Raw genomic sequence first — 25,873 nt, 5'->3', positions numbered from 1 at the left:
GCCAACAAGAAGGCGGGCGGCAGCGGCACATTCGCGTGGAGGCGCGCGGCGGGCGTAGCAGAGGCCAGCAGAGCCCTAAGGCATTGGGCGCCAGCGCGGGCGCGAAGGAGAGCCGGGCGCCACCCCGCGGTTGCCTGCCGCCCTCTGGGACAGCAGGTGAGGGGTGCGCGGGGCCAGTTCTGCTGCTGATGGTGGCTGCGCTCGCGAACTAGGGACAGAAGTGGCGAGGGCGGGCGGAGAGGCTGGCGGATGCAGGCGCCAACGTAGCACGTCCATGTCCAGGCCAGGGGCAGCTCGGGGGGCGGGGGGGGGACTCAGGTCCCAGGCATCTGGGAGTGGGTGCCCAAAGGCTACCTTCCAATGCTGCCCGGTAAACTGGGCGCAGCCTGGAATCCAAGCCCCAGGGTATGGGATCCCCGAGAGAGAAGGTGTGTGAGCTTTTGGCATTAGAGGAGTGCAGGCAGGAGATAGGTCAGCGTGTGGGCACCGATGAACCACATGCCTGTTTGGGCAAGAAGGGCATGGAAGGAGGATGACTGGCCACTGGAGACCTAGAAGGACACATTGCAGCCAGGGCAAAGCCCTCTTTGCTCTGGGCCTGTTTCTGGAACCCGCTGCTTTGGGCAAACAGGGCTAATTCTAAGGAAACTGTACCCCATGGAGCCTGTGGCAGGGATGTGGTAAACCAAATTTCCTTGCTGGGCCCTGGGCCCTGTGTTCTTAGGTTGGTGCTTAGTGGGAAAATCACCGGCAGCTGGTATGTAAGCACCAACTTTCCCAGATCCCTACGCCACCCAAGGCCAGGAAAAATGGGTGAAATCCTTTGGCAGGGGTAATTGCATAAGCTTCATACTGCTTGGTCATGGTAGGAGTTCCCAAAATGGGTGTCTTTACCTGTGTCGCCTGGGTCTTCCTTACCAGTCTAGGTCTCGCCTGCTAATCTTCTGCTTCCTTTCCCTCCTGGCGCCCCCTGGCTACACAGGTCTAGAAAAGGCTCTAGGGATCATAGCTGAAAGGCTCCTGAACTTGGGGCTATCGTTCCCAGTGGGAGGACCTAGCCTGGGGTCTGAGTGTGGGGGAGTGTAGAGGTGGGTGGAGTATGTCTAACATCCAAGAATCTACTCCAAATAAGGGAAAATATGAAAGAGCTGGATTTTGCTTTCCTGAGGCTGCCCCATGTGGGGGCTTTGGGATGGGGCGACATCTGGTGGTGGTACTCTGTCCTCTTCCCGACACCATCCTTGTATACTTTCATTCCTTCTTTTTTATACATAGCCAAATCCTAGGGCTGAAAGCTAAGACAACCCAGTATCATCCCGTCTGTGGAACGTGACTATTGGCCAGTTACTAGGATTCAATTTCTTTGTTTTCTTCAAATTAAGAAATGAATTCAGATGACCCAGCAGGATGGCACTTAGTGGAGAACTAATTCCTGATGTAATTTCATCCCTAGGAACTTGCTTTCTAGTGGGGGAAGGGAGAGTAGTAGGACAACACTAAGACTGTTTTGAATGGCACCTGGCAGGGTGGGGCCTCTTTGTAACTCTCACTCTGGTGCATTTGGTGCAGGGGTGTATGAAAGTAGACCTCAGTACTAGAAAGTGCCATTTGGCACCCTACTACCACCATTGGTGGGAAAATCACTGAGGTTATAGGCATCCTTCAAAGTGAACATGTTGAGAGGCAGAGGAGAGAGCGGGGGGGGGGGGATCCCAGCCTCAATGCATACACCAAGGCCACAGGAGAGCCAGCCATATTTGGGCATGACATGCTGGCCAACCCAGGACCCTCTTCCCCCTGGCCTTTGGAATATAAATTATTACTATAATTGAACAGTAGGAACAGATGTGTATGTTTCTAAAGAAAAAGAGATGGAGACGGAGAAAGGAAGAGGGGAAGTGCAGAGGACAGGGAGGGAAGTGAGTCTACTTGGGGAACCAGCTATGTGGAACCTGACTTCTTGAGTGTCCTCTATAGTTTACCTCTTCCTGGTTTTTTGCTGGTCTCTGTCTCAGCACAGCAGCTTTGACATCATCATCTCCAGAATTCCCTACCAGAAAATTAAGTTTCAGAAAGTAGCTTCACACTAGTCTCAGAACACAGTCCTGGCTCTTAAGCAAATCATAGCCACCTGTGTCTCACACTCTCCCTTAGTGTCCTGGTGCCCTGTCCTTGAGCTGCAGTACATCTACCACTGAACTTGAAGCCCATTGAGCCCTAGGTGCTCAATCCTTATGGATTTCCTGAGCAGGCCCTTCTGGGACTGAAAAGTCCTGGTCCCCTTGGCATCCTGCCTGGTATGCTCTGTCACTTTGGACTCGTTGCTGTCTTCGTGCACGCAGTGTGTGTCCACGGCCCATTGCCAGTTGGCACAACCAGGCCCCTTTGAAATCTGCTTGGTCCCTGAGTGCTGGTGGCCTCTTGGCCCATTGTCCCATTTCCTCGCGGGTGTAGTATGGGAGAGGGGGAGGCGGTGGGAACGTGGGTCGCAGGTGTGTGGGCCAGGACTGTCAGAACCGGCTGGCTGTGTGGGGCAGGGTCTGTGGGGCCGAGTTAAGCTCTGCGTTTTGCTGGCGCTGTGAAAGTACTTGCTGTTAGTTTAGGCCCTTCCTACTGCTGGTGATCAGAGGGAGGCTGAGTGCCCTAAGCCTGAAACGGGGGGGGAGGGGGGCATGATGGCGGGGTGTGGTGGTGCTGGGACTGGGGCGGAGTCCCAGTGGTTTAGGGACAGCCCACCCCCTTCCTGGCCCCCCCCCCACTCCGTGGGGAAGCGAAGTCCCTTGTAAGGGCGTGCCGGGTGCAGCCCAGCAATCTTATGTCAAACATTGCTCAGCCTTTCTTCCCTCTGGGTGCATTCCCTATAGTGCTGGTGCAGAGGTTACGAGATTAGGGAGCCTCTGCGCCATTTGGGGCGCCGAAAGACCCTCCCTAAACCCCTGTAAGTTGGGTGGTATCAGCAAGAGGCGGAGACCTTTGTGGGGGCATTCCAACGGGCGGGGCAAAGTGGAGCGGGTGCGGCCCCGAAGCTCCACCCATATGTTCCGCCCCATTGAAGTTCTGCCCTTGGATCCGCCCTCTGCCCGCATTTAAAGGGCTCGCTCTCTTCACAGCACAACCTCTGTTGTTGTCAGCCTCGACTCTCAACACGCCGGAGTGCCTACGGCTTTAATTAAAGGGCCGTCCCCTCGCCGAGGCTGCAGCACCGCCCCCGTGGCTCCTCACGCCTCAAAATGAGTAGCTCCCACTCTCGCGCTGGCCAGAGCACGGCAGGCGCGGCTCCGGGAGGTGGCGCGGAGACGCGGGACGCCGAGATGCCGGCTACCGAGAAGGACCTGGCGGAGGATGCACCATGGAAGAAGATCCAGCAGAATACGTTCACTCGCTGGTGCAATGAGCACCTCAAGTGCGTGAGCAAGCGCATCGCCAATCTGCAGACGGACCTGAGCGATGGGCTGCGGCTCATCGCCCTGCTGGAGGTACTCAGCCAGAAGAAGATGCACCGCAAACACAACCAGCGACCCACCTTCCGCCAGATGCAGCTCGAGAATGTGTCGGTGGCGCTCGAATTCCTGGACCGCGAGAGCATCAAGCTCGTCTCCATCGGTGAGGGCGCGGGCCGCCCTGGGGCATGGGCGGGGGCGGTCCCCCCCACCATCCCGATGGCCTACTCCCAATACCCCTTTCCGGGCCTCGGCGCAGCCATTGATTTCCCTGGGGCCCCTCGGCCACTCTTGCTGGGCGCAGTCCTCGAGAACAAAGGCGCGCGGGCTAGCCTGCGGAGCTTGCGAACCGCTAGGCGACCCCGCCCGCAGCGGGACGCTGGCCTGCGCCCAGGCTTAGCTCACATCCTCCACAGGCCGCGCCCCCACCACTATATACATCGTGGGACCGCGCCTGGCAGGGCGGGTACTGACCGGGCAGCTGGCACTGAGTGCTTCACCTTATCCCGGAGAAAGAGGAGGCCATACAGCCCTTAAGAGGGCTCTGGGGCCTTCATATGCCCTGTGGTTCTAAGTTGGAGGTGTGAACTTGTGGATCCCATTGTGTAGGGACTCTTTCAGCTTCTGTTTTCAAAAGATGGGCATCAGCCTCCCCGTGGGACATAGTTTACATCCCCCATTCAGATTGCCCCATCCCAGGAGTGGGGGGAGCTTGGGGACTAGAGAGAAACAAAACTGCACCCAAAGCAAGTTAGACATAGTTGAGTTGAACAGATCTGTCTTGTAGTCTGCTTAAACAGCAACTTTGCTGTTCACCACTTGCAAACGTGCTTCCTTAGTTGGCTACATCAAGGATGCAGGACTTAGTTGAAAGGTGCTCTGGGCTCTGTGCCAGGCTAGTGGCCTTGTCACTGGGACCAGCGAGGCTGGCATTGGCAAACTCTACTGCAGCATCCCAAGCCTTTCTCAGTAGAGTCTGCCCCAGAACAGGCACCTGAACTGGTGACTGGGGGAATGGGGAACAAGAAAAGTAGCAGAGGGAATGTGGGAGCCCAAGAAAGTGAGAAAACTCCGGTTTCCTTTGCCACTCTGGAGCTCTGAATTCTTTTGGAATGCTAGTGGAGGCCCACCCCCTAGCCTCAACCTACGTCCAGCCAAGCTGAGTCATTTCTGAGTCTGGGGGGGGGGTTACCGGATGTGGGGAGGCCAACCACACCCCAGCTCTTTGGGGGGGGTCTGCTCCCTCCTTCTTTCTCCCCTCCTTCTTGTGAGCTGGCTGGAGCAGGCCTAGTTCCCAGAGCTTTGCCATATAAGGCAAAAAAATGTTGGAAAGCAGCAGTGATTAGGGGAGGGAAGGGGGCTGGCTGGCCCAGGGGCTGGGGAAAGGGGGTGGGATGGGGCGGGGCCATCTAGCCAGGCAGTCTCCCAGCCCTAGGTCCTGGACCTCCCCTTCCTCTTGGGAGGAGGATGGTGCTTCCATTGGCCTGCTTGATATGGTGGGGGGCTGCCTTAATCTTCCTGCACTGGTGGGCCTGGCTTTACTCCTCCCCCACCCGTTGGAGGTCACTGAGGGCTCTTGTGTTGCATCCAGAACTTGGGGGTGGGAACCTGGTGAGAATCCCTTATCTTGTATCCCTGCTGTTCTCAAGCCTCCTTTCCCATCCTCCCACAATTTGAGCACAGTGAACAAAGCAGTCCAGAAAGGCAAGACCCAACCTGTTAAAGGACAGAGGAGGTCACACAGGGGCTCAGCTAGTCTGAGGTTCTGCCTGTTGGGCTGGGAAGCCACCTGCCATTGATGGCCCTTCCAATGTTATCTGTCTTGTCCTCAAGCCTCCCCCTCCAGTTGACTCACTAGACAAATATTCTCTGATTACAGGGAAGGCCAGTAGGGTTTCCAAAGACGAACTCTTAAAACCTCAGCCCACCCTGAGGCACGCACCCGTGAGACCCGGAGGTGGCCTTGGGTGGGGCTCCAGAGGGGTTGCCATGGTGATGGGTGTTCAGGGTGCCCGCCTTAACCACTTCCCCTGTGGTGAGCCTGCTGGTTGCCTGCAACCTATGGCCCGTTAGGTGGCAAATAGGGAGGGCAGTGAGTGGCAGCTGAACAGGTTCTGCTGAAGCAGCAGGATGGGGGACCCCACCCAAGGCAGCTACCACTGAGTTGCCAAGAGGGCCCTAGGCACCAGACCTAGCCTCATTCAGCCCCACCCTCTGCTTCCTCCTCCAGCTAAGTAAGGGAGGCCCACAGTGTCTCTGCTCTGTCACTCCAGCAGTTCCCTACAGGCCCTAGTGAGTCAGGAACATGCAGTCCAACCATTTGTTCCTTTGGGCCTTGGCTCCCCCTGAGCCAGCCCTGTAGCCTCCTGACTCCTAACTTGGCTTAGGAGGATAAGGAAGTAGGGAGGGGCGGGGTTCAACACCCCTTCACCCAAGGGTCCTTGCCCAATGCTTCTACTTCCCCTGCCTTACACTCCCACCCACCCAGGAGCCGTAATTGTATTTCCCAATAACTCTTTGCCAACCTGACTTTCCTCTTCCTCAGCCCCAGCCCCGCTTGAAGTCCAGGGACTCTGTTTAGAAGGCCAGATGGGGCTGTGTTCCTCCTGGTCCACAGAGATCCTGGGTACATCTCTGCCTCGGCAGGAGCAAAGCAACCATCCTACTCACTCTCCACAGCTGCCCTGGAGGGTCCTGAAAGGCCCAGAAAGAGCCCCGGCCCTTTCTGCAGGCTGGGCTGATATTCTGCCCTTCCTCTGGGCTTGGGGCTGCTAGCTATCCCCCCCCCCTTATTGTGTTGCATCATCTTGTATCTTACAGTAACTTTTCTTCCATCCTCCAGCGCATCCTTCATGTCTGAACATCCCTTTGTGATCCCATAGAGAACTGGGGAGTAGGGTAATCCACACTCCACCCCCTTGTTGAGGGGGCCCTCTTCCTCCTAACTGGAGCTGTCTGCTGCCAAACCTTGTCCGAGCAGTAGCCTGGTTCCCTATCTTGGGGCACCCTCCCCCAAGGGTATGGGAGGATCTGTGTCTGCCCACCACTGCCACTCTTTTGCCCCACAGACAGCAAGGCCATTGTGGATGGAAACCTGAAGCTGATTTTGGGCCTCATCTGGACCCTCATCCTGCACTACTCTATCTCCATGCCCATGTGGGATGAGGAAGAGGATGAGGAGGCCAAAAAGCAGACACCCAAACAGAGGCTTCTGGGGTGGATCCAAAACAAGTTACCACAGTTGCCCATCACGAACTTTAGTCGAGACTGGCAGAGTGGCCGCGCGCTGGGTGCCCTTGTGGATAGCTGTGCCCCAGGTAAGGGCAAGTGGCAGTGAGGGCCATTCTTCTGAGGCTGCCTGGTGACCCTGGGAGGTGGTTCACAGCACGGCCTTCCTTATTTCACAGGTCTGTGTCCTGACTGGGATTCCTGGGATGCCAGCAAGCCTGTGAACAATGCAAGGGAAGCCATGCAGCAGGCCGATGACTGGCTGGGCATCCCTCAGGTACGACGCCACTGCTGGGCTCTGCCTGAGCCTGGGAGGTCAAGCATGTTCACAGCAAAGAAAGTCCCAATGGCTTCTGTCTCCTTCCCATGACAGGTGATCACCCCCGAGGAGATTGTGGACCCCAATGTGGATGAGCATTCAGTCATGACCTACCTGTCCCAGTTCCCGAAGGCCAAGCTGAAACCAGGGGCTCCCCTGCGGCCCAAACTGAACCCAAAGAAAGCCCGAGCCTATGGGCCAGGTGAGACAGCCTGCACTAGGGATACTCCCAAGCATACAGTGATATCCTCCCCATGGGACCGTATCCTCTCAGAACTTGAAGTCCCTGAGGGGTCTCTGCTCACATAGCACTTACATGACCAGATAGCTCCTCAAAATTCAGGCAGATGAGAATGTATCAGTGTTTGGTCACAAGTGTTCCCTTAACAAGAGAGAGCTGGTAAGTTCCTCAAGTTCCTTTGGGGAAGCCACCTCAGAGAGGGAGAATCCAGTGGGATGCTTTTCTGAGAGACAAAGCAGTCAAGGGATCACAAGACCAAAGGCTTAGGCAAGGGGTAAGGTCATCACATCAGCAGAGCAAACCTGAGTGCTGCAGAAAGCTGAACCCTTTCTATCCTGGTGGCAGGTGCCAACAGCACAGGTGAGTCCCTAGGCCAGTCTCACATACTGGGGTTTATGCTGAACAAACTTGGCAAGATGCAAGCATGCCTGCTTTGGAGAGACTGGCAGGGAAGGATAGGAATTCTAATACTGCATACCTGACTCTTCCTGTCTCAGTGTCTGGAGTGAGGCAGTGGCCCTAGCAGGTGGCCCACCATGTTCTTCCCTTCCCCTGATAGGCATAGAGCCCACAGGCAATATGGTGAAGAAACGGGCCGAGTTCACTGTGGAGACTCGAAGTGCCGGCCAGGGAGAGGTGCTGGTGTATGTGGAGGATCCAGCTGGACACCAAGAAGAGGTAGGATGATGCAGGCATCCGAGGGCACGCCCTGCCGTGTCCCCTTACAGAGTGCTTGCTCTTCCCAAATGTTACTTCCCTCACTGCAGGCAAAGGTGACTGCCAATAATGACAAGAATCGCACCTTCTCCGTGTGGTACATCCCCAAAGTTACGGGGACTCATAAGGTGAGCCCTGAGCAGGCAGAGGCTGCTGTCTGTGGGCAGTGGGTAGATGGCCCGCACCGCCCTCATGGCTTGCTTTTCCTGGGAACAGGTGACAGTGCTCTTTGCCGGCCAGCATATTGCCAAGAGCCCCTTTGAGGTATATGTGGACAAATCACAGGGTGATGCCAGCAAAGTGACCGCCCAAGGCCCTGGCCTGGAGCCTAGTGGCAACATTGCAAACAAGACCACTTACTTTGAGATCTTCACTGCAGGTGAGGAAGGGACTACCAAGGCCCAGCTGGCCTGGGGGAAGAGCTGGCCTAGCTAGCCTAGGCCAGGAGCTTATCCTGTGCCTTACAACAGGAGCTGGCACTGGCGAGGTGGAGGTGGTCATCCAGGACCCTACAGGACAGAAGGGCACAGTGGAGCCTCAACTGGAGGCCCGAGGAGATAGCACGTATCGCTGCAGTTACCAGCCCATGAAGGAGGGCGTCCACACGGTGCATGTCACCTTTGCTGGTGTGCCCATCCCTCGCAGCCCCTACACTGTCACTGTTGGCCAAGGTAGGCCTAGCCCTGGGGGTGCCCCAACTGTGGTACTGGGGCCCAGACCTCCTGTGGGAGGGGGAAGCCAATGGGGCCACCCAGCTCCAGCCCCCATCTGGGTGCCCCTGGAGCCTGAGCTTCACTCTCTGGGCATGCACTGTCTTTCCTCCCCTCCTGGGACCCTTCCTCCTCCTCCTGCTCTCCATCTCTCCTCTCCATGCTTTTACCTTCGGAAGAGCTCGCTCCAGCTGTCTAGAAACCTGCTGCTCTCTGCTCTGCCCACAGGGTCAACGGTACTTGGCTCCACTTTCCTCTTGGAGGGGAGGGGTGGGTGGGGGTCTTGGGGCTGGCTTTGAGCAGGTGGGAAAAGGCCTGCTATGTCCGAGCATGGGATACAGTCCTGGGGGTTACAGTCCTTTCCAGTTCTTTCTTGCATGTGCCTTACCAGCCTGTCAGGCAAAGCTCTTAAGGGACTTTCTAATTGTAACAGCCTAGTCCTGTGGGTGGCAAGGGAAGGGACAGCCAGCCCCAGGTCCTGGCAGCTTAACTGACTCTTCTGTCCACAGCCTGTAACCCAGCTGCCTGTCGAGCTGTTGGCCGGGGCCTTCAGCCTAAAGGTGTGCGGGTGAAGGAGACGGCTGACTTCAAGGTATACACAAAGGGCGCCGGCAGCGGAGAGCTGAAGGTCACTGTAAAGGGTCCCAGTAAGTTGGGCTGGGGCTGGGGCGGATGGTGGCAGCCCTCGAGGGTCACTGCTGGCTAGATCTGAGTTGATTCTGTCTTGGCAGAGGGCGAGGAACGTGTGAAACAGAAGGATCTAGGAGACGGTGTGTATGGCTTTGAGTATTACCCTTCAGTCCCTGGCACATACACGGTCACCATCACATGGGGTGGCCAGAATATTGGACGCAGGTAAGTCCTCCTACCGTGCTACTCACCCCTTATCCCGTGTCTGATGATGAGGGGCTGGCTGGCCCTTTCTGGGTGGCCTGAATCTGCGGGGTACATAATGACTCCATGCTGGGTGGTGTCTCAGTGCTCCCCTGTGTGCTTCTCCATTTGCAGTCCCTTCGAGGTGAAAGTGGGCACGGAGTGTGGCAATCAGAAGGTGCGGGCCTGGGGCCCTGGACTGGAAGGAGGTGTTGTTGGCAAGTCAGCAGACTTCGTGGTAGAGGCCATTGGGGACGATGTGGGCACTTTGGGTGAGTCAGAAGCTTCACTATGGGCACTTGGGGCAGAGGACTTGGGACAAGGACAGCCCCCCGTTGCGGCTCCAGGGCACTGACGTGAGTGTTGGCTGTTGTCAGGCTTCTCCGTGGAAGGCCCATCGCAGGCCAAAATTGAATGTGATGATAAGGGCGACGGCTCCTGTGATGTGCGCTACTGGCCCCAGGAGGCTGGCGAGTATGCTGTTCACGTACTGTGCAACAGTGAGGACATCCGCCTCAGCCCCTTCATGGCTGATATCCGCGACGCACCTCAGGACTTTCACCCAGACAAGGTACAGGGCACGCGGCACTGGCTTGCTTCTGGGCCTCCTGCATGGGCCCCACTGTGTCCAGCACCATGCTTGGGTGCCACACTAGGCTCCTGCCTGATCTGATTGGGGTTTTGGAGACCTTGACTTGGTCTCCTGAGATCTGGGTGGTCTCTTACCAGGTAAAGGCACGTGGGCCTGGATTGGAGAAGACTGGTGTGGCAGTCAACAAACCTGCAGAGTTCACTGTGGATGCTAAGCATGCTGGGAAGGCCCCTCTCCGAGTCCAAGTGCAGGTGAGGTGCTCACCTGTGTTGGGCAGGCCAGGCAGGTGCCCAGACCTGGGCACTGACCAGCAGGGGCCTGCTTCTGCCTGCCTTATAGGACAACGAGGGCTGCCCTGTGGAGGCGTCAGTCAAGGACAATGGCAATGGCACATATAGCTGCTCCTACGTGCCCAGGAAACCCGTGAAGCACACGGCCATGGTGTCCTGGGGAGGTGTCGGCATCCCAAACAGCCCTTTCCGGGTAAGCTGCTGCCCAGGCCTTTAGGCATCTCCCTAGAATTGCTGCCTGTTTTAAAATACGTATTATTATGAAGTAGTTGTTTCAATTCCAGTAGTCAATTTCTGAGCACAATGCTCCTTCGTCATCATCACCCTTCCATCCTTCTCCTTTCTCTATCCCATCCCAACGTTCATGTTACGTGGTTCATTGTTTATGTAGTGCACATAAAATATAATGTGTACATTTGCTCCCCCTCCGTCCAGTCTTATGCCTGCCCCTCTTGTGGCTTTCCACCCTCTCTGGACATGGGTCATAAGTCAGCTTCCTGGTGCTCATTTTGTTGGGCATTTCGTTAATTGTTCAAAGGAGTTACACAGTTTGACTTTTGTGTGCTCTATAGCAATTTTTTTTCTGGTACTGGGGTTTGAACTCCAGATCTAGGTGCTGTCCCTGAGGTTTTTTTGTGCTCAAGGCTAGCGTTCTACCACTGGAGCCACAGGTCTACTTCCAGCTTTTGGTGGTTTTCCTGCTCCAGCTGGCTTCAAACCGTGATCCCCAGATGTCAGCCTCCTGAGGAGCTAGGATTGCAGGTGTGAGCCACTGACACCTGGCTTCTATAGCAGTTTTAATGAGAGAGTTTGTGTGCCATATGGTCATGCATTTCAAGCAGACGGCCTCTGCTGCTGCACACTTGTCCTGCTCATTCATTTACACTTGTTCCCATCCCCTACAGGTGAATGTGGGCGCTGGCAGCCACCCAAACAAGGTCAAGGTGTATGGCCCAGGAGTGGCCAAGACAGGGCTCAAAGCCCACGAACCTACCTACTTTACAGTGGACTGTACGGAGGCTGGTCAGGGTAAGGCCTGGGTCTGGGTAGAAGGACAGGTGGGGATGTGGGGTATCCCCACAATGTCTGAGCATCTGTTGCCTTCTCTCAACCACAGGCGATGTCAGCATTGGTATCAAGTGTGCCCCAGGAGTGGTGGGTCCTACTGAGGCTGACATTGACTTCGACATAATTCGCAATGACAATGATACCTTCACAGTGAAATACACACCCCGTGGGGCTGGCAGCTATACCATTATGGTCCTTTTTGCTGATCAGGTAGGTTTTACTACTTCTGGTCCCTAGACTGGTGGGTGTTAGAGTATTGTTCTGAACCTTTCTTCTGCCACCACCTACAGGCCACACCTACCAGCCCCATCCGCGTCAAGGTAGAGCCCTCCCATGATGCCAGCAAGGTAAAGGCTGAGGGCCCTGGTCTCAGTCGCACAGGTAAGGATGAGTCTCCTAGAGGAGGTTGAGAGGAAGTAAGGGTGGAGGACTCAAGAGCAAAGTCACCATATCTCCTCAGGTATTGAGCTTGGCAAGCCCACCCATTTCACTGTCAATGCCAAAGCTGCTGGCAAAGGAAAGCTGGATGTCCAGTTCTCAGGGCTGGCCAAGGGGGATGCGGTACGAGATGTGGACGTCATTGATCACCATGATAACACCTACACAGTCAAGTACACACCTGTGCAACAGGTACCCCTCTTGACCCCCTCCACCGCAGTGATTAGGTCTATGCCTCCTTTCTACGATGGGCTGGGTAGGCGGCCCCAAGGGGAGAAGCGTTGGGGAGCAAAGCTGATTATGTCTGACTTCTCTTGCCTCTATGTGCCAAAGGGCACAACTATAGGTCCGGGGAGACCAGGGGTCCTAGTCGATGACCCCTGCCTTTCTGCACCCATCTCAGGGCCCAGTTGGTGTCAACATCACTTATGGAGGAGATTCCATCCCCAAGAGCCCCTTCTCAGTAGGAGTGTCCCCAAGCCTGGACCTCAGCAAGATCAAGGTGTCTGGCCTGGGAGAAAGTAAGTTAATTGGTACTTGTCATAATCACTGATAAGAGGCACCCCTGCCCTCAGCCAGAGTCTTGCCCCAGGGGTTGTTATAATTTAGGTGTCATGGTTGTCTTGGTTTTCCCCTTCTTTTTATCATTCCAACAGAAGTGGACGTTGGCAAAGACCAGGAATTCACAGTCAAGTCAAAGGGTGCAGGTGGCCAAGGCAAAGTGGCATCCAAGATTGTGGGGCCCTCAGGTTCAGTGGTACCTTGCAAGGTGGAGCCTGGCCTGGGGACTGACAATAGCTTGGTGCGCTTTGTGCCTCGTGAGGAGGGGCCTTACGAGGTGGAGGTGACCTATGATGGTGTGCCAGTGCCTGGCAGCCCCTTTCCTGTGGAAGCAGTACCTCCCACCAAACCTAGCAAGGTAATATAATTGAAGTTGGGAGGTCCTAAATGCAGTCCATCGTGCTCAGGGCCCAGGGGGTATCTGCCTACTCCAGATTGCCTTTCCCCTTGCTTATCTTTGCTCTTGTTGATGGATGGCTCAGCCGACGGCAGCCTGTGCTTGTTCGTTTCCCTATTGGGGGGAAGAAAGCCAGGGCCAAAAGAGATAGATTTGGAGTTGAGCTGGGGGTGGCATTGCCTCAGCTCCTGGTCCTCCTCCTCCCTCAGGTGAAGGCATTTGGACCAGGACTGCAGGGGGGCAGTGCAGGCTCCCCTGCCCGCTTCACCATTGACACCAAAGGTGCTGGCACAGGTGGCCTAGGCCTGACCGTGGAGGGCCCCTGTGAGGCACAGCTGGAGTGTCTGGACAATGGAGATGGCACCTGCTCCGTGTCCTATGTGCCCACTGAGCCCGGCGACTACAACATCAACATCCTCTTCGCTGATACCCATATCCCTGGCTCCCCATTCAAGGCCCATGTGGTTCCCTGCTTCGATGCATCCAAGGTCAAGTGCTCAGGCCCTGGGCTGGAGCGGGCCACCGCTGGTGAGGTGGGCCAGTTCCAGGTGGACTGCTCAAGTGCAGGCAGTGCAGAGTTGACAATTGAGATCTGCTCTGAGGCTGGGCTGCCAGCCGAAGTGTACATCCAGGACCATGGTGATGGCACGCACACCATCACCTATATTCCTCTCTGCCCTGGGGCCTACACTGTCACTATCAAGTATGGTGGCCAGCCTGTGCCCAATTTCCCCAGCAAGCTTCAGGTGGAGCCTGCTGTGGACACGTCAGGCATCCAGTGCTATGGGCCCGGAATTGAGGGCCAAGGTAAGGAGGAGTCCTCTGGGGTGTGTGGAGAGGGGGTGGAGAGCTGGGGTCCCTAGAGCCCCAACTTTCTCACTGTCCCTTTTCCTAGGTGTCTTCCGAGAGGCCACCACGGAGTTCAGTGTGGATGCTCGTGCTCTGACACAGACAGGAGGGCCCCATGTAAAGGCCCGTGTGGCCAACCCATCAGGCAACCTCACGGAGACATATGTGCAGGACTGTGGTGATGGCACATACAAAGTGGAATACACACCCTATGAGGAGGGTAGGTGCAAATGCCCTTGTGGGCCAGGTAGCGGGTGCATGGGGCAGCCCAGCAGCCTCCTGACCTGGCCTGCCCTCCAGGACTCCACTCTGTGAATGTGACCTATGATGGAAGCCCTGTGCCCAGCAGCCCCTTCCAGGTGCCTGTGGCAGAGGGCTGCGACCCCTCTCGAGTGCGTGTCCATGGGCCAGGCATCCAAAGTGGGACCACCAACAAACCCAACAAGTTCACAGTGGAGACCAGGTGAATAAGCCACCAGGGGTAGGGGCAGATTTTATCAGTCAACAGGCCTGGGAACCCCAGGGACTAATAGGCTGTCCATTTGGACCAGGGGAGCTGGCACAGGTGGCCTGGGCCTGGCTGTAGAGGGCCCCTCTGAGGCCAAGATGTCCTGCATGGATAACAAGGACGGCAGCTGCTCAGTAGAGTACATCCCCTATGAGGCCGGCACATACAGCCTTAATGTGACCTATGGTGGTCACCAAGTGCCAGGTGAGGAGATGGTGGCAAAGAAGGGCTACGGCTGCCTCTTCATCCCTACTCAGTCTTACATAGCCGCTGTCCCTCTGCCCCAACCCACAGGCAGTCCTTTCAAGGTCCCTGTGCATGACGTGACAGATGCATCCAAAGTCAAGTGTTCTGGGCCTGGCCTGAGCCCGGGCATGGTTCGTGCCAATCTCCCTCAGTCCTTCCAGGTGGACACAAGCAAGGCTGGTGTGGCCCCACTGCAGGTCAAAGTGCAAGGGCCCAAAGGTGAGTGTTCACATGCCTGGGGGTAGGAAGGTCAGGGAGACCTAAAATGGAGGTGGGGCAGGTGTCTAGGGATGTCGGTGAAAGACCTTCGGTTGGCCATAGAGCCGGGCAGAAACGGGAAGAAGATGGAGTAGACAGGACCGGGCTATGGAACAGATGTGGCGAGGGTCTACGTCCACATTATCTTAGGCTGCAGGTGCTTGGGATCCTTCCTGCAGTTGGGAAGGACGTGGTGAGGGCCTGGGGCCCAATGGGATGGGAGTAGGACTGAGTCAGGGTGCCAGCTGAGCTTTGTTTCTGGGGCCAGGCTTGGTGGAGCCAGTGGATGTGGTGGACAATGCTGATGGCACTCAGACCGTCAACTATGTGCCCAGTCGAGAAGGGCCCTATAGCATCTCAGTGCTCTATGGGGAAGAAGAGGTGCCCCGGAGGTGAGCAGCAGGCCTACTGTGTGTGGGGAGGGCAGGCTGGATGCTGAGAGCTGCCTGCCCATCACTCACAACACTTTGGTCCCAAAGCCCCTTTAAGGTCAAGGTGCTACCCACACACGATGCCAGTAAGGTGAAAGCCAGTGGACCTGGACTCAACACTACCGGTGTGCCAGCCAGCCTGCCAGTGGAGTTCACCATTGATGCCAAGGATGCTGGGGAGGGGCTCCTGGCTGTCCAGATTACGGTGAGCTCTCTGGCTGCGCACAGAGCACAGCAGCTCCGGGGAAGAGGAGGAAGGGGAGAGGCCCAAGCTTTTGTTCTGGAGTGTGGAGCTGCGGGCAGGACAAGCAAGTAGGGAGTTGCACCTGGAAGACAGGGAAAGGCAGGCCTCTTGCTCCCAGCTACAGCATTAGGATGGGGGTGAGCAGACTCATTCACTGCAGACGAAGAGCATGGTACATGTGCCTGTGGTGCCTCAGTTTCCCTACCTGTCATCTCCTGGGCCAGGAATAAGGACAACCCTGAGATCTTCTAGGCAAGCTCCTCTTAATACAAGGAGAGGCCCTGGGGCCAAAGTTGGGGGCCAAGCTCTGTAGTCTTGCCTTTGGTCATTTTCAGTACTGTATACTTCAAGGATTCCATTTTCAGACTCTGCCTATGGGAGTATAAAGGACAGAGCTACACGCAGGTAGCCCTTGGGACCATGGTGTTTGAAGGGCCCAGAGGTTCTTCTTGGAGCAATGGTGGGCTTGGGCCAACCTCCCCCCACGCCTGTGCTCCACCCCACAGGACCCTGAAGGCAAGCCCAAGAAGACACACATCCAAGACAACCATGATGGCACATACACGGTGGCCTACGTGCCAGATGTGACAGGACGCTATACGATCCTCATCAAGTATGGTGGGGATGAGATCCCCTTCTCCCCGTATCGTGTCCGGGCTGTGCCCACTGGGGATGCCAGCAAGTGCACAGTGACAGGTGAGCCAGCCTGCCAGTGGCCACCATGGAGCTCGGCACGGGGCGTGGGTGTGCCTGTGTGCAAGGGCTCGCTGCTTGGGGCGGCGTGTGGGAGTGGGAGCCGCCCCCTTGAGTGACTCACCTGACCTTTCTCCTTGCTCTCTGCCCTCTCACCTCAGTGTCAATCGGAGGTCACGGGCTAGGTAAGCTGCTTGCTGGGGCCACTCCCAATGCCCCTCCTGCCCAGAGGGGCAGCTTCCTTTCCTCTTCATTGCTAATTCATTCCCAGAACAGTTCCAGCTGCAGCTCTAGGCAGGGATAGAGTGGGGAGGCTACATGACACAGGGTCACGGGCTGGAGAGGGTGAGGGCCCAGGGAGGTTTCCGGAGCTGAGCGTGGGTGCTCTGGCTCTTCCCCTCTCTGGGCCTCTATTTCCCTATCTGAGCACTTGGGTTGCAGCTGAGAGCTTTGGGGTGAAGTGTATCCTAAGAGGTATCCCACTGGGGACTTTGGGGTCTGGGGATCTTGGCACCCCAGGGAAGTACCTGGGGAGCAGCAGCAGGTGCTTCCTTTTCACAAGTGCTCCTGCATAGGCAAAGGGGACAAAGGGTCTCCTCTCCTCAGTGGGAGTCTTGAGCCCTGGTCAGATCCACAGACTTCCATCCCCACCTCCCAGGGGCCTCTGCGTCCCAGGCTGGGGGAGGTGCATGAGCGGGCGGGGCTGGCTGGCGGTGCAGTAGTGCCAGTGCCAGTGACTGCTTGGGCCTCCAGCATGGCGGGGCGTGGCCCAGCCTCAGAGCCCCAAAGTGCACTCGGTGACCCGTCTCCCTCCTTCCCTCCCTCTCCCTATACCCCCAGCAGTGACGTTATTCACACAGTCCCCATCCTGGGGATAGGGGTACCCCAGGGATGCTGAGAAGAGGGATAGAGAGTAACTTAAGGATTTGGGACAGGGGCTACATTGCTTTACAGAGTAGGCCATGGGATCTGAGATTCGTGTGTGTGTGTGTGTGTGTGTGTGTGTGTGTGTGTGTGTGTGTATCAAGGAAAAGAATGACAATAGTCTTCATTTCCCTGGCCACCATGTATAGAATCGAAGCAGGAACTCCAGCGGAGGGGCTTAAGTCACTTTCAGACAAGTCAGAAGCTTGTCTTGGGCCAGATCAATGGCTATCAAGCTGCAAGTGGGAAGACAGTTGGGGGTGAACTTTGAGGATGGCATGGCCGAGACCAGCTGATTGGCTGGACTGCAGGGAGAACTTGTCTGAAGTTGGCTCAAGCCACCAGCTAGCTAGTGTTGGGCGGGTAGGAGTGAGGCCTCACTGGGCAGCAGGCAGCCAGGTGTACGGCTGAGGGAGCTTCCTGGGCTGTGGAAGGCTAGTACAGAGCCTTGTACAGTATGAGTCCTCGGCTAAGAGGGGGACTTGGGGGCAGGCTGGCCAGAGGGGCCCTTGAACTTGGTCCTCAAGCAGCTGCTTTCCTGGAAGGAGGCAAAGCCTCACGCAGCCCACAGCCTCCAAGCCTCCACGGCTGAGCCCCAGATCATAACGTCACTGTCCTTCCCCTTTCCTCGGGCACTATGGGGCCCTGGAGGCTGCTCGAATGCTCTATCCTTGCAACCCAGAGATGGCTGTGGCTTGGGCCTCCTGTCCCCTGCCCCTGGGTGCTGCCGCTGCTCTGCCAAACCTGCTGTGCTGCACTACTCGGGTGCTAACCCTGCTGCCCCCCTGCTCCCTGCTCCCAGCTGTTGCCTGCGCTGGGCTGCCTCTCACCATGAGCCTCTGGTTGAGCGAGCATTCTCAGTTGTCAGGAAAGTCCAGTTTCACCCACCATCAGGCCTGGGGAGCGGGGGGTGGGGGGAGCTGGGGGTGGGCAGGGAGGCAAGTATCACCGCCCCCCCACGCTGCAGCAGGACTCTACCTCACTGCGTCCACACAGAGCACTGGGGCCCAGGGCCGGGCCACAGGGCGCTGGCGGCTGTGGGCCTTGCCAGAGCACTGATGTTTATCAGCATGGGCCACGAGGTCAGCTGAGGCTGAGTTGGCAGCAAATGCTTATGTCAGGATCATCCCTTCCTGTTCCTCCCCAGCACCTGGGTACCACCATTAGACCTGGGTCATGTACTTCTTGACGTGCTCAGGAGAATCCTTCCTGCCTTCTGAGAAACCACTCGCCATTCCAGCTGGAAGGGGGGGAGGGACGGAGGGAGGGGATCTGGCTGTGCTTGGTGGTGGCATAAGAGGCCTGGACAGGCAGGCTGATGGCTGCAGGCTGAGTGCCAGGCTCACCTGCTGGCCCCCCTTTGGGGACCTGCCCTGCCCTCTCAGGTGCTGGCATCGGCCCTACCATCCAGATTGGGGAGGAGACGGTAATCACTGTGGACACAAAGGCAGCAGGCAAAGGCAAGGTGACCTGCACCGTGTGCACCCCCGACGGCTCAGAGGTAGATGTGGATGTGGTAGAGAATGAGGATGGCACCTTCGACATCTTCTACACAGCCCCTCAGCCAGGCAAATACGTCATCTGTGTGCGCTTTGGCGGCGAGCACGTGCCCAACAGCCCCTTCCAAGTGACAGTGAGGAGGGGCCAGGGATTGGTGGGCAGGGGGATCCAGGAAGATCGTGATTTGTCCCTCTAGGCCCTTTTGAAAACAATCTGCAGCTTTCTTGCTTTACCCTGCAGGCTTTGGCTGGGGAGCAGCCCACCTCACAGACTCCATTACGGCCTCAGCAGCTGGCTCCACAGTATACCTATGCCCAGGGGGGTCAGCAGAATTGGGTAAGGCCTGGCCTACCTCCTGGATTCCTCAGCCCACATGGACACTTGAGGCTGACCTGTGGGGTGTGTGATGAGGCCCTATGTTACATGTGCACAGGGATCCCAGGTTTTACTGTAGCCCCTCACGTGATCTCTGTCTCCACTGCAGGGACCAGAGAGGCCTATGGTGGGTGTTAATGGCCTGGATGTGACCAGTCTGAGGCCCTTTGACCTTGTCATCCCCTTTACTATCAAGAAAGGAGAGATCACTGGTAAACAGGGGCTGGGAAGGAACTCAGAAACCAAGGAGGTCAGAGTGTAGCAATGGGCTGTCCTGACACCAAACCTGCTGTCCTGCAGGAGAGGTTCGGATGCCCTCGGGCAAAGTGGCACAGCCCTCCATCACTGACAACAAGGATGGCACTGTGACAGTGCGCTACGCACCCAGTGAGGCTGGCCTGCATGAGATGGACATCCGCTATGACAACATGCACATCCCAGGTGCGGCCAATGCCTCTGTCTGTGTCACATACGGGGTGGGAGGAGCACATGAGGTTGCCATTCCATGTGGCCCCTGTTCCTCCCACAGGAAGCCCCTTGCAGTTCTACGTGGATTATGTCAACTGTGGCCATGTCACTGCCTATGGCCCTGGCCTCACCCACGGAGTAGTCAACAAACCTGCTACCTTCACCGTCAACACCAAGGATGCAGGAGAGGGTGAGGGACCCTGGATTGATTCCTGAACGGGGCTCCTCACCCTGCTCCCTTGCTTGACCTCGGCTAAGCCATGAGGTGTTCTCACCAGTGCAAAACCCAGCAGTGTATCTCTAGGCACAATTCCCGATCTCACGTGTGACTGTTTGCAGGGGGCTTGTCGCTGGCCATTGAGGGGCCATCCAAAGCGGAAATCAGCTGCACTGACAACCAGGATGGGACATGCAGTGTTTCTTACCTACCTGTGCTGCCTGGTGACTACAGCATCCTCGTCAAGTACAATGAGCAGCACATCCCAGGCAGCCCTTTCACTGCCAGGGTCACAGGTGAGATGCACCAGCAGCAGTGACAGGTCCAGGCAGAAGGGTGGCTGCGGTCCCCTGTGCCGGGATTCACAGTGGTGGCTGGGATGGCCTGCTCTCCCCGTCAGGTGATGATTCCATGCGGATGTCCCACCTAAAAGTGGGCTCTGCCGCCGACATCCCCATAAACATCTCGGAGACAGACCTTAGCCTGTTGACAGCCACTGTGGTGCCTCCTTCGGGCCGAGAGGAGCCCTGTCTTTTGAAGCGCCTGCGTAATGGTCACGTTGGTAAGAGGCTGAGAAGGGACCAGGAGGGTCTGGAAAGGGCCCCCACCTTCCCTCATTGGTGATTTTGCCCTTTTCCCAGGGATTTCATTCGTGCCCAAGGAAACAGGGGAGCACATGGTGCACGTGAAGAAGAACGGGCAGCACGTGGCAAGCAGCCCCATCCCAGTGGTGATCAGCCAGTCCGAGATTGGGGATGCCAGTCGGGTGCGTGTCTCCGGCCAGGGCCTCCATGAAGGCCACACCTTTGAGCCTGCTGAATTTATTATCGACACCCGAGATGCAGGTAGGCAGTGGTGACCTGCCAGCTGGAGCAGACAGGCTGCATTTGGCACCCTGGCTCACAGTTGTCCATTCTCCAGGCTATGGTGGGCTCAGCCTGTCCATTGAAGGCCCCAGCAAGGTGGACATCAACACAGAGGACCTGGAGGATGGCACGTGCAGGGTCACCTACTGCCCCACAGAGCCCGGCAACTACATCATAAACATCAAGTTTGCTGACCAGCATGTGCCTGGTAAGTGTGACCACTGCACATATCTCCCTGCAACTGGCAGCCCTCCTGGCCACCCCCTGGGGCCCACCTGCAGCAGGCACCCTGTGGTGAGCACAGGCTGTGCTTTCTTCCCATAGGCAGCCCCTTCTCTGTGAAGGTGACCGGTGAGGGCCGGGTGAAAGAGAGCATCACACGCAGGCGGCGGGCCCCTTCAGTGGCCAATGTTGGCAGCCACTGTGACCTCAGCCTGAAGATCCCTGGTAAGGAATAACATCCCAGAGGCATTCCTAAGGCAGCTCTAAGGGCGGGGACAGGGGCAGAGAACAGGGATCCTGCTCACCACGCCATCTCCCACTTGTAGAAATTAGCATCCAAGACATGACGGCCCAGGTGACTAGCCCATCAGGCAAGACCCATGAGGCAGAAATTGTGGAAGGAGAGAACCATACTTATTGCATCAGATTTGTACCTGCTGAGATGGGAATGCACACAGTCAGCGTGAAGTACAAGGGCCAACATGTACCTGGGAGCCCTTTCCAGTTCACCGTGGGGCCCCTGGGGGAAGGAGGTGCCCACAAGGTTCGTGCTGGAGGACCTGGCCTGGAAAGGGCTGAAGCTGGAGTGCCAGGTAGGTGTGCTTAGCCACTGAGTGCTTGCTCTCCCGGGTGGTGGTGAGGTGGAGGAAGTAGCTAGCAGCTGTGTTGATCATGGCCCTGCTTGGAGGGGGTCTTCGGCCACAGGGCCAGCCCTCCATGAGGACATACTGCTTTCCTACAGCTGAATTCAGCATTTGGACCAGGGAAGCTGGTGCTGGGGGATTGGCCATCGCTGTCGAGGGCCCCAGCAAAGCTGAGATCTCATTCGAGGACCGCAAGGATGGCTCTTGTGGTGTGGCTTATGTGGTCCAAGAGCCAGGTACTTGGGGTGGTACTGGCTGGAGTTGGGGGAGGTGGGGCCTGCGTACTGGTGTTGGTGTCAGGGGCTACTTAGAGCCAGCTCCCCCCTCCCTCCCCAGGCTGTGGGAGGCAGAGGCAGGATGCCCAAACACTGACGTGTTGTGTGTTTTGTGGGTTGGCCCATGGGGGGGGGGGATGTGGTGTCCTCAGTACAGCCTTGTGTTCTCTTTCTGTCCAGGTGACTATGAGGTGTCAGTCAAATTCAACGAGGAGCACATCCCTGACAGTCCCTTTGTGGTGCCTGTGGCTTCTCCGTCTGGTGACGCCCGCCGCCTTACTGTTTCTAGTCTTCAGGTGAGGCACTGAGAGAAACTTCCCACCTGAGGCTCCTGGGCCCAGCCAGACCAGAGCCACCATGGAAAGCAGGCCTCGGCAGTGTCGAGTGTCCTATCCAGAACAAGTCTGGGTGCTAGGTCTCTGCTCTGGCTGGGCACAGCCCACCGTGTGGTGTTTTTCTCGTGTCTCAGGTCTAAAGGCTTTGAACAGAAGCCTGTGCCCCTTGAGCACCAGGGCTGAGGTTTAAAGAGGGACAGCCTGCCAGGGCTGGGTGCTGCCCACACATGGGACCACCCTTCCTTTGGGTTGCACGCGTGCGTGTGTATGTGTGTGTGTGTGTGTGTGTGTCTGTGTGTGTGTGTGATTGTAGGACATGGGTCTAGAGGGTAGAATGCTGGGAAGTGTGTCTGTGGCTTGCTGCTCTTACAAATCAGTGGCTCTCCCTCTTTAAACTAAGTTGGACACCAGATGGGTAAGTGTGATTCTGTGAGCCTCCTGCTTCTCTAGGGCCCTGCCTCTTCCCTTGCCTGGACCCCAACTGCCCTATCTAACCTCATCTGCTGTGCTTCCAGGAGTCAGGGCTAAAGGTCAACCAACCAGCCTCTTTTGCAGTCAGCCTGAATGGGGCCAAGGGGGCAATTGATGCCAAGGTGCACAGCCCCTCGGGAGCCCTGGAGGAGTGCTATGTCACAGAGATCGACCAAGGTGAGGCCCTCTACCTGCCCTGCCTAGCCATCCAGACATCTGTCTTGGCCTATCCAGGGACAGCAGTCTTTCCCAAGCAGGCCTAGAAACGAAAGGAAGGCCGAGATTCTGTAGCAGCCAAGACCAAGTTCCAACACCTGGGCCCCTGGTCCAAGAGACCCTTGCTCAATTTATAACCAAAAACCCTTGGGGATAGGCTTGCCAGTCATAGTCAGTAGGAACATCTGCGGAGTGAAGCCATGTTCCAGAGGAAACCGTGCGGTTTTACCATTGGGCTGCCCTAGCCCTGTGGCATAGCACTTCATTGCATTACACCTTGCATCACATTATACTCATTTCACAACCCAGTTCCACCTGTTCTCAGTTACCAGAAGGCAATGTGGAATTAATAGTAAAGTGGGTTTGTTTTTGTGTTTTGGTGGTGGAGGTGGTGGTACTTGAAGTTGGCCTGGGTGCTGTCAATGTAGCTTTTATTTTATTTTATTTTATTTGGACTCAGGGCCTGAGCACTGTCCCTGGCTTCTTTTCTGGAAGGCTAGCACTCTACCACTTGAGCCACAGCACCACTTCTGGCCTTTTCTGTGTATGTGGTGCTAAGGAATTAAGCCCAGGGCTTTGCACACTCCCAGCCCCTGTCGTGTAGCTTTTTTGGCTCAAGGCTGGAGGTCTACTAATTGAGCCATACCTCCACCTCTAGCTTTTTGGTGGTTAATTGAAGATAATGGATTTTCCTGCTTACACTGAGTTTGAATCACAATCATAAATTCTCAGCTATTTTTTGTTTGCTTGTTCATTTTTTTTGGCCAGTTTTGAGGCTTGAACCCTGGGCCTGGGTGCTGCTATTCCTGCATTTGTGTGCTCCAGGCTAATGCTCTACCAATTGAACCATAGCCATACTTCCAGCTATTTTTTGTGGTTAATTGGAGTATAAGAGTCTCACTGACTTTCTGCCCAGGCTGGCTTTGAACCATGATCCTCAGATTTCAGCCTCCAAAGTAGGTAGGATTACAGGTGTGAGCCACTGGTGTCTGGATCAGAGAAAACTTTTATTAAGAAGCAGCAAGGTAGGCACTTGGCTTGTAATAGACTTCAATCCAATTGGGCTTTGACAGTGGGCTGCTTTGGCATCTAAAACTTCACCCTTCAGAATATATGTGCTGCTGGGCTCTTATAGGAGGCAAAGGAAATGAAAAAGGCCAATACTAAGGCTGTTCACAGCAGATGCTGTTTACTAGTCACTGAAAGGAACTGCAAGCCCACAGCTTGTCATTGTGCTCCTCAGATAAGTATGCTGTGCGCTTCATCCCACGGGAGAATGGCATCTATCTGATTGATGTCAAGTTCAATGGTACCCACATCCCTGGAAGCCCCTTCAAGATCCGAGTTGGGGAGCCTGGGCATGGAGGGGACCCAGGCTTGGTGTCCGCCTATGGAGCAGGCCTGGAAGGTGGCGTCACAGGTAGGTCGATGGGTATAGCTTTGACTGTGGCTGCAGTCTTCCAGGTGTTTGGTGACAACAGAAGGTGTGTGGAGGTGACAAGCCTGTGCTGAGTGGCTGAACTTAGGGAATCTGACCAGGTGGGTTGTGCCTAACCTCCCATGCTCCCAGGGAGCCCAGCGGAGTTTATCGTGAATACAACCAACGCGGGAGCTGGTGCCCTGTCAGTGACCATTGATGGCCCCTCCAAGGTGAAGATGGATTGCCAGGAGTGCCCTGAGGGCTACCGTGTCACCTATACTCCAATGGCACCTGGCAGCTACCTCATCTCCATCAAGTATGGTGGGCCCTACCACATTGGGGGAAGCCCTTTCAAGGCCAAGGTCACAGGTGAGCCTAGCTCTGGGCTACTGGTGCCCACCCAGTGCCTGGCACTCCAGTTACCATTCAGCCCCATCCATTCTGCCCTGCAGGCCCCCGTCTTGTCAGCAACCACAGCCTCCACGAGACATCGTCAGTGTTTGTGGACTCCCTGACCAAGGCTGCCAGTGTCCCCCAGCATGGAACCCTGGGTCCAGGTCCTGCTGATGCCAGCAAGGTGGTAGCCAAGGGCCTGGGGCTGAGCAAGGCCTACGTAGGCCAGAAGAGTAGCTTCACAGTAGACTGCAGTAAAGCAGGTAGGCAGCTCTGCCTCTGGCTTCTGGAAACACTGCGCCAGAAATAACAAGACATTCAGCATATGGGCTCAGGAACTGCTGTCTTTTGTAGAGCCACTTCTTGCCTAGGCCTCCCTTCCTTCTCCCTTGTCTGTCTGTCAAAAAAATAGCTCATGCCTCTGGGGACAAAGAGGACATAGTCCCATTTGTGGGGAGTCTCCTTCCTGGCTAGTCCCTGTTCAAAAGGGCAAGTGACAAGCCTGGGACTGGTGGTTCATGCCTGTAATCCTAGCAACTCAGGAGGCTGAGATTTGAGGGTGGCGATTCGAAGCCAGTCCAAGCAAGAAAATTTGAAACTCTTATTTATAATTAACCAGCAAAAAAAGCCAAAAGTGGGCCTGTGACTCAAGTGGTAGAGTGCTAGCCTTGAGCAAAACAGCTCAGGGACTAGTGCCTAGGCCCTGAGTTCAAGTCCGAGGACAGGCACAAAAGAAGAAAAAACAGCTCGGAGGAAGTGGGGTTTCCTATGTTGGCCTGGGTTGGGGGAGGTGCTGGCGAGTGTTTGGAAAGAGAGGCTATGACATGGAGACGGGGGTCTTAGTGCTAGCTGAAGGATGTGGGCCTGTGACTGAGATCCCTTCCCGCCTCAGGCAACAACATGCTGCTGGTGGGGGTGCATGGCCCAAGGACACCCTGCGAGGAGATCCTGGTGAAACACGTGGGCAGCCGGCTCTACAGCGTCTCCTACCTGCTCAAGGACAAAGGGGAGTACACACTAGTGGTCAAGTGGGGTGACGAGCACATCCCAGGCAGCCCCTATCGCGTCATGGTGCCCTGAGCCTGGTGCCCATGCCAGCTAGTAGCTCCCATGACCGGAAGTGATCCCACACCCACCCACTCCCCAGGCAGTCCCATCCTCTCCCCTAAATCGTGCCCTTGCCCCGGCCTGCCCTGGCCACCCTATCACTGCAGTCGCCCCTGCCCTGCGCTCTGCTCACCTGCCTCCCCTGGTCTGGCTCTGGCCTCTTGGCTTTCACTTGGGCAGAGGGAGCCATTTGGTGGCAGCGCCTGTCTTCTTTGGTTCTGGGAGGGGTGGTGGTCCTGTGTACAGCCACCTGCTAATACTTTTTCCCAGCCAAGAAGAATAAAGTTTTGCTTCTATTCTGTGAGTGGCCATCATTTTTCATGGGGTTGGGGGTAAG

General features: G+C 56.3%; 1 protein-coding gene across 2 annotated transcripts; it reads left to right on the top strand.

Annotated features, from left to right (window-relative positions):
- Flna (filamin A) lies at positions 1-25,832 on the top strand. Of its 2 annotated transcripts, XM_048335593.1 has the most exons (48): positions 1-156; positions 3,111-3,603; positions 6,509-6,757; positions 6,848-6,945; positions 7,042-7,189; positions 7,788-7,906; positions 7,996-8,073; positions 8,162-8,324; positions 8,416-8,616; positions 9,165-9,302; positions 9,387-9,510; positions 9,664-9,800; positions 9,906-10,099; positions 10,258-10,371; positions 10,460-10,603; positions 11,316-11,439; positions 11,528-11,688; positions 11,769-11,859; positions 11,939-12,108; positions 12,320-12,437; positions 12,573-12,835; positions 13,084-13,681; positions 13,770-13,943; positions 14,024-14,186; positions 14,275-14,435; positions 14,526-14,696; positions 15,004-15,127; positions 15,215-15,371; positions 15,917-16,106; positions 16,265-16,288; positions 18,413-18,660; positions 18,768-18,863; positions 19,012-19,114; positions 19,203-19,343; positions 19,432-19,560; positions 19,710-19,883; positions 19,988-20,149; positions 20,229-20,432; positions 20,509-20,661; positions 20,778-20,900; positions 21,002-21,268; positions 21,418-21,555; positions 21,775-21,890; positions 22,445-22,577; positions 23,860-24,036; positions 24,187-24,405; positions 24,489-24,692; positions 25,322-25,832. In XM_048335593.1, exons 2-48 carry the CDS (start codon positions 3,231-3,233, stop codon positions 25,507-25,509), a joined length of 7,944 nt encoding a protein of 2,647 aa, XP_048191550.1. In that variant the 5' UTR covers positions 1-156; positions 3,111-3,230; the 3' UTR covers positions 25,510-25,832. The 2 variants fall into 2 exon arrangements, with proteins under 2 accessions (XP_048191550.1, XP_048191551.1); XM_048335594.1 differs by lacking the exon at positions 16,265-16,288.
- The last annotated feature ends 41 nt before the right edge of the window (positions 25,833-25,873 follow it).

Source organism: Perognathus longimembris, chromosome 28 (genome assembly GCF_023159225.1).
Source record: "Perognathus longimembris pacificus isolate PPM17 chromosome 28, ASM2315922v1, whole genome shotgun sequence".
Taxonomy (NCBI): domain Eukaryota; kingdom Metazoa; phylum Chordata; class Mammalia; order Rodentia; family Heteromyidae; genus Perognathus; species Perognathus longimembris.
This window is presented reverse-complemented; position numbering and strand designations above follow the sequence as displayed.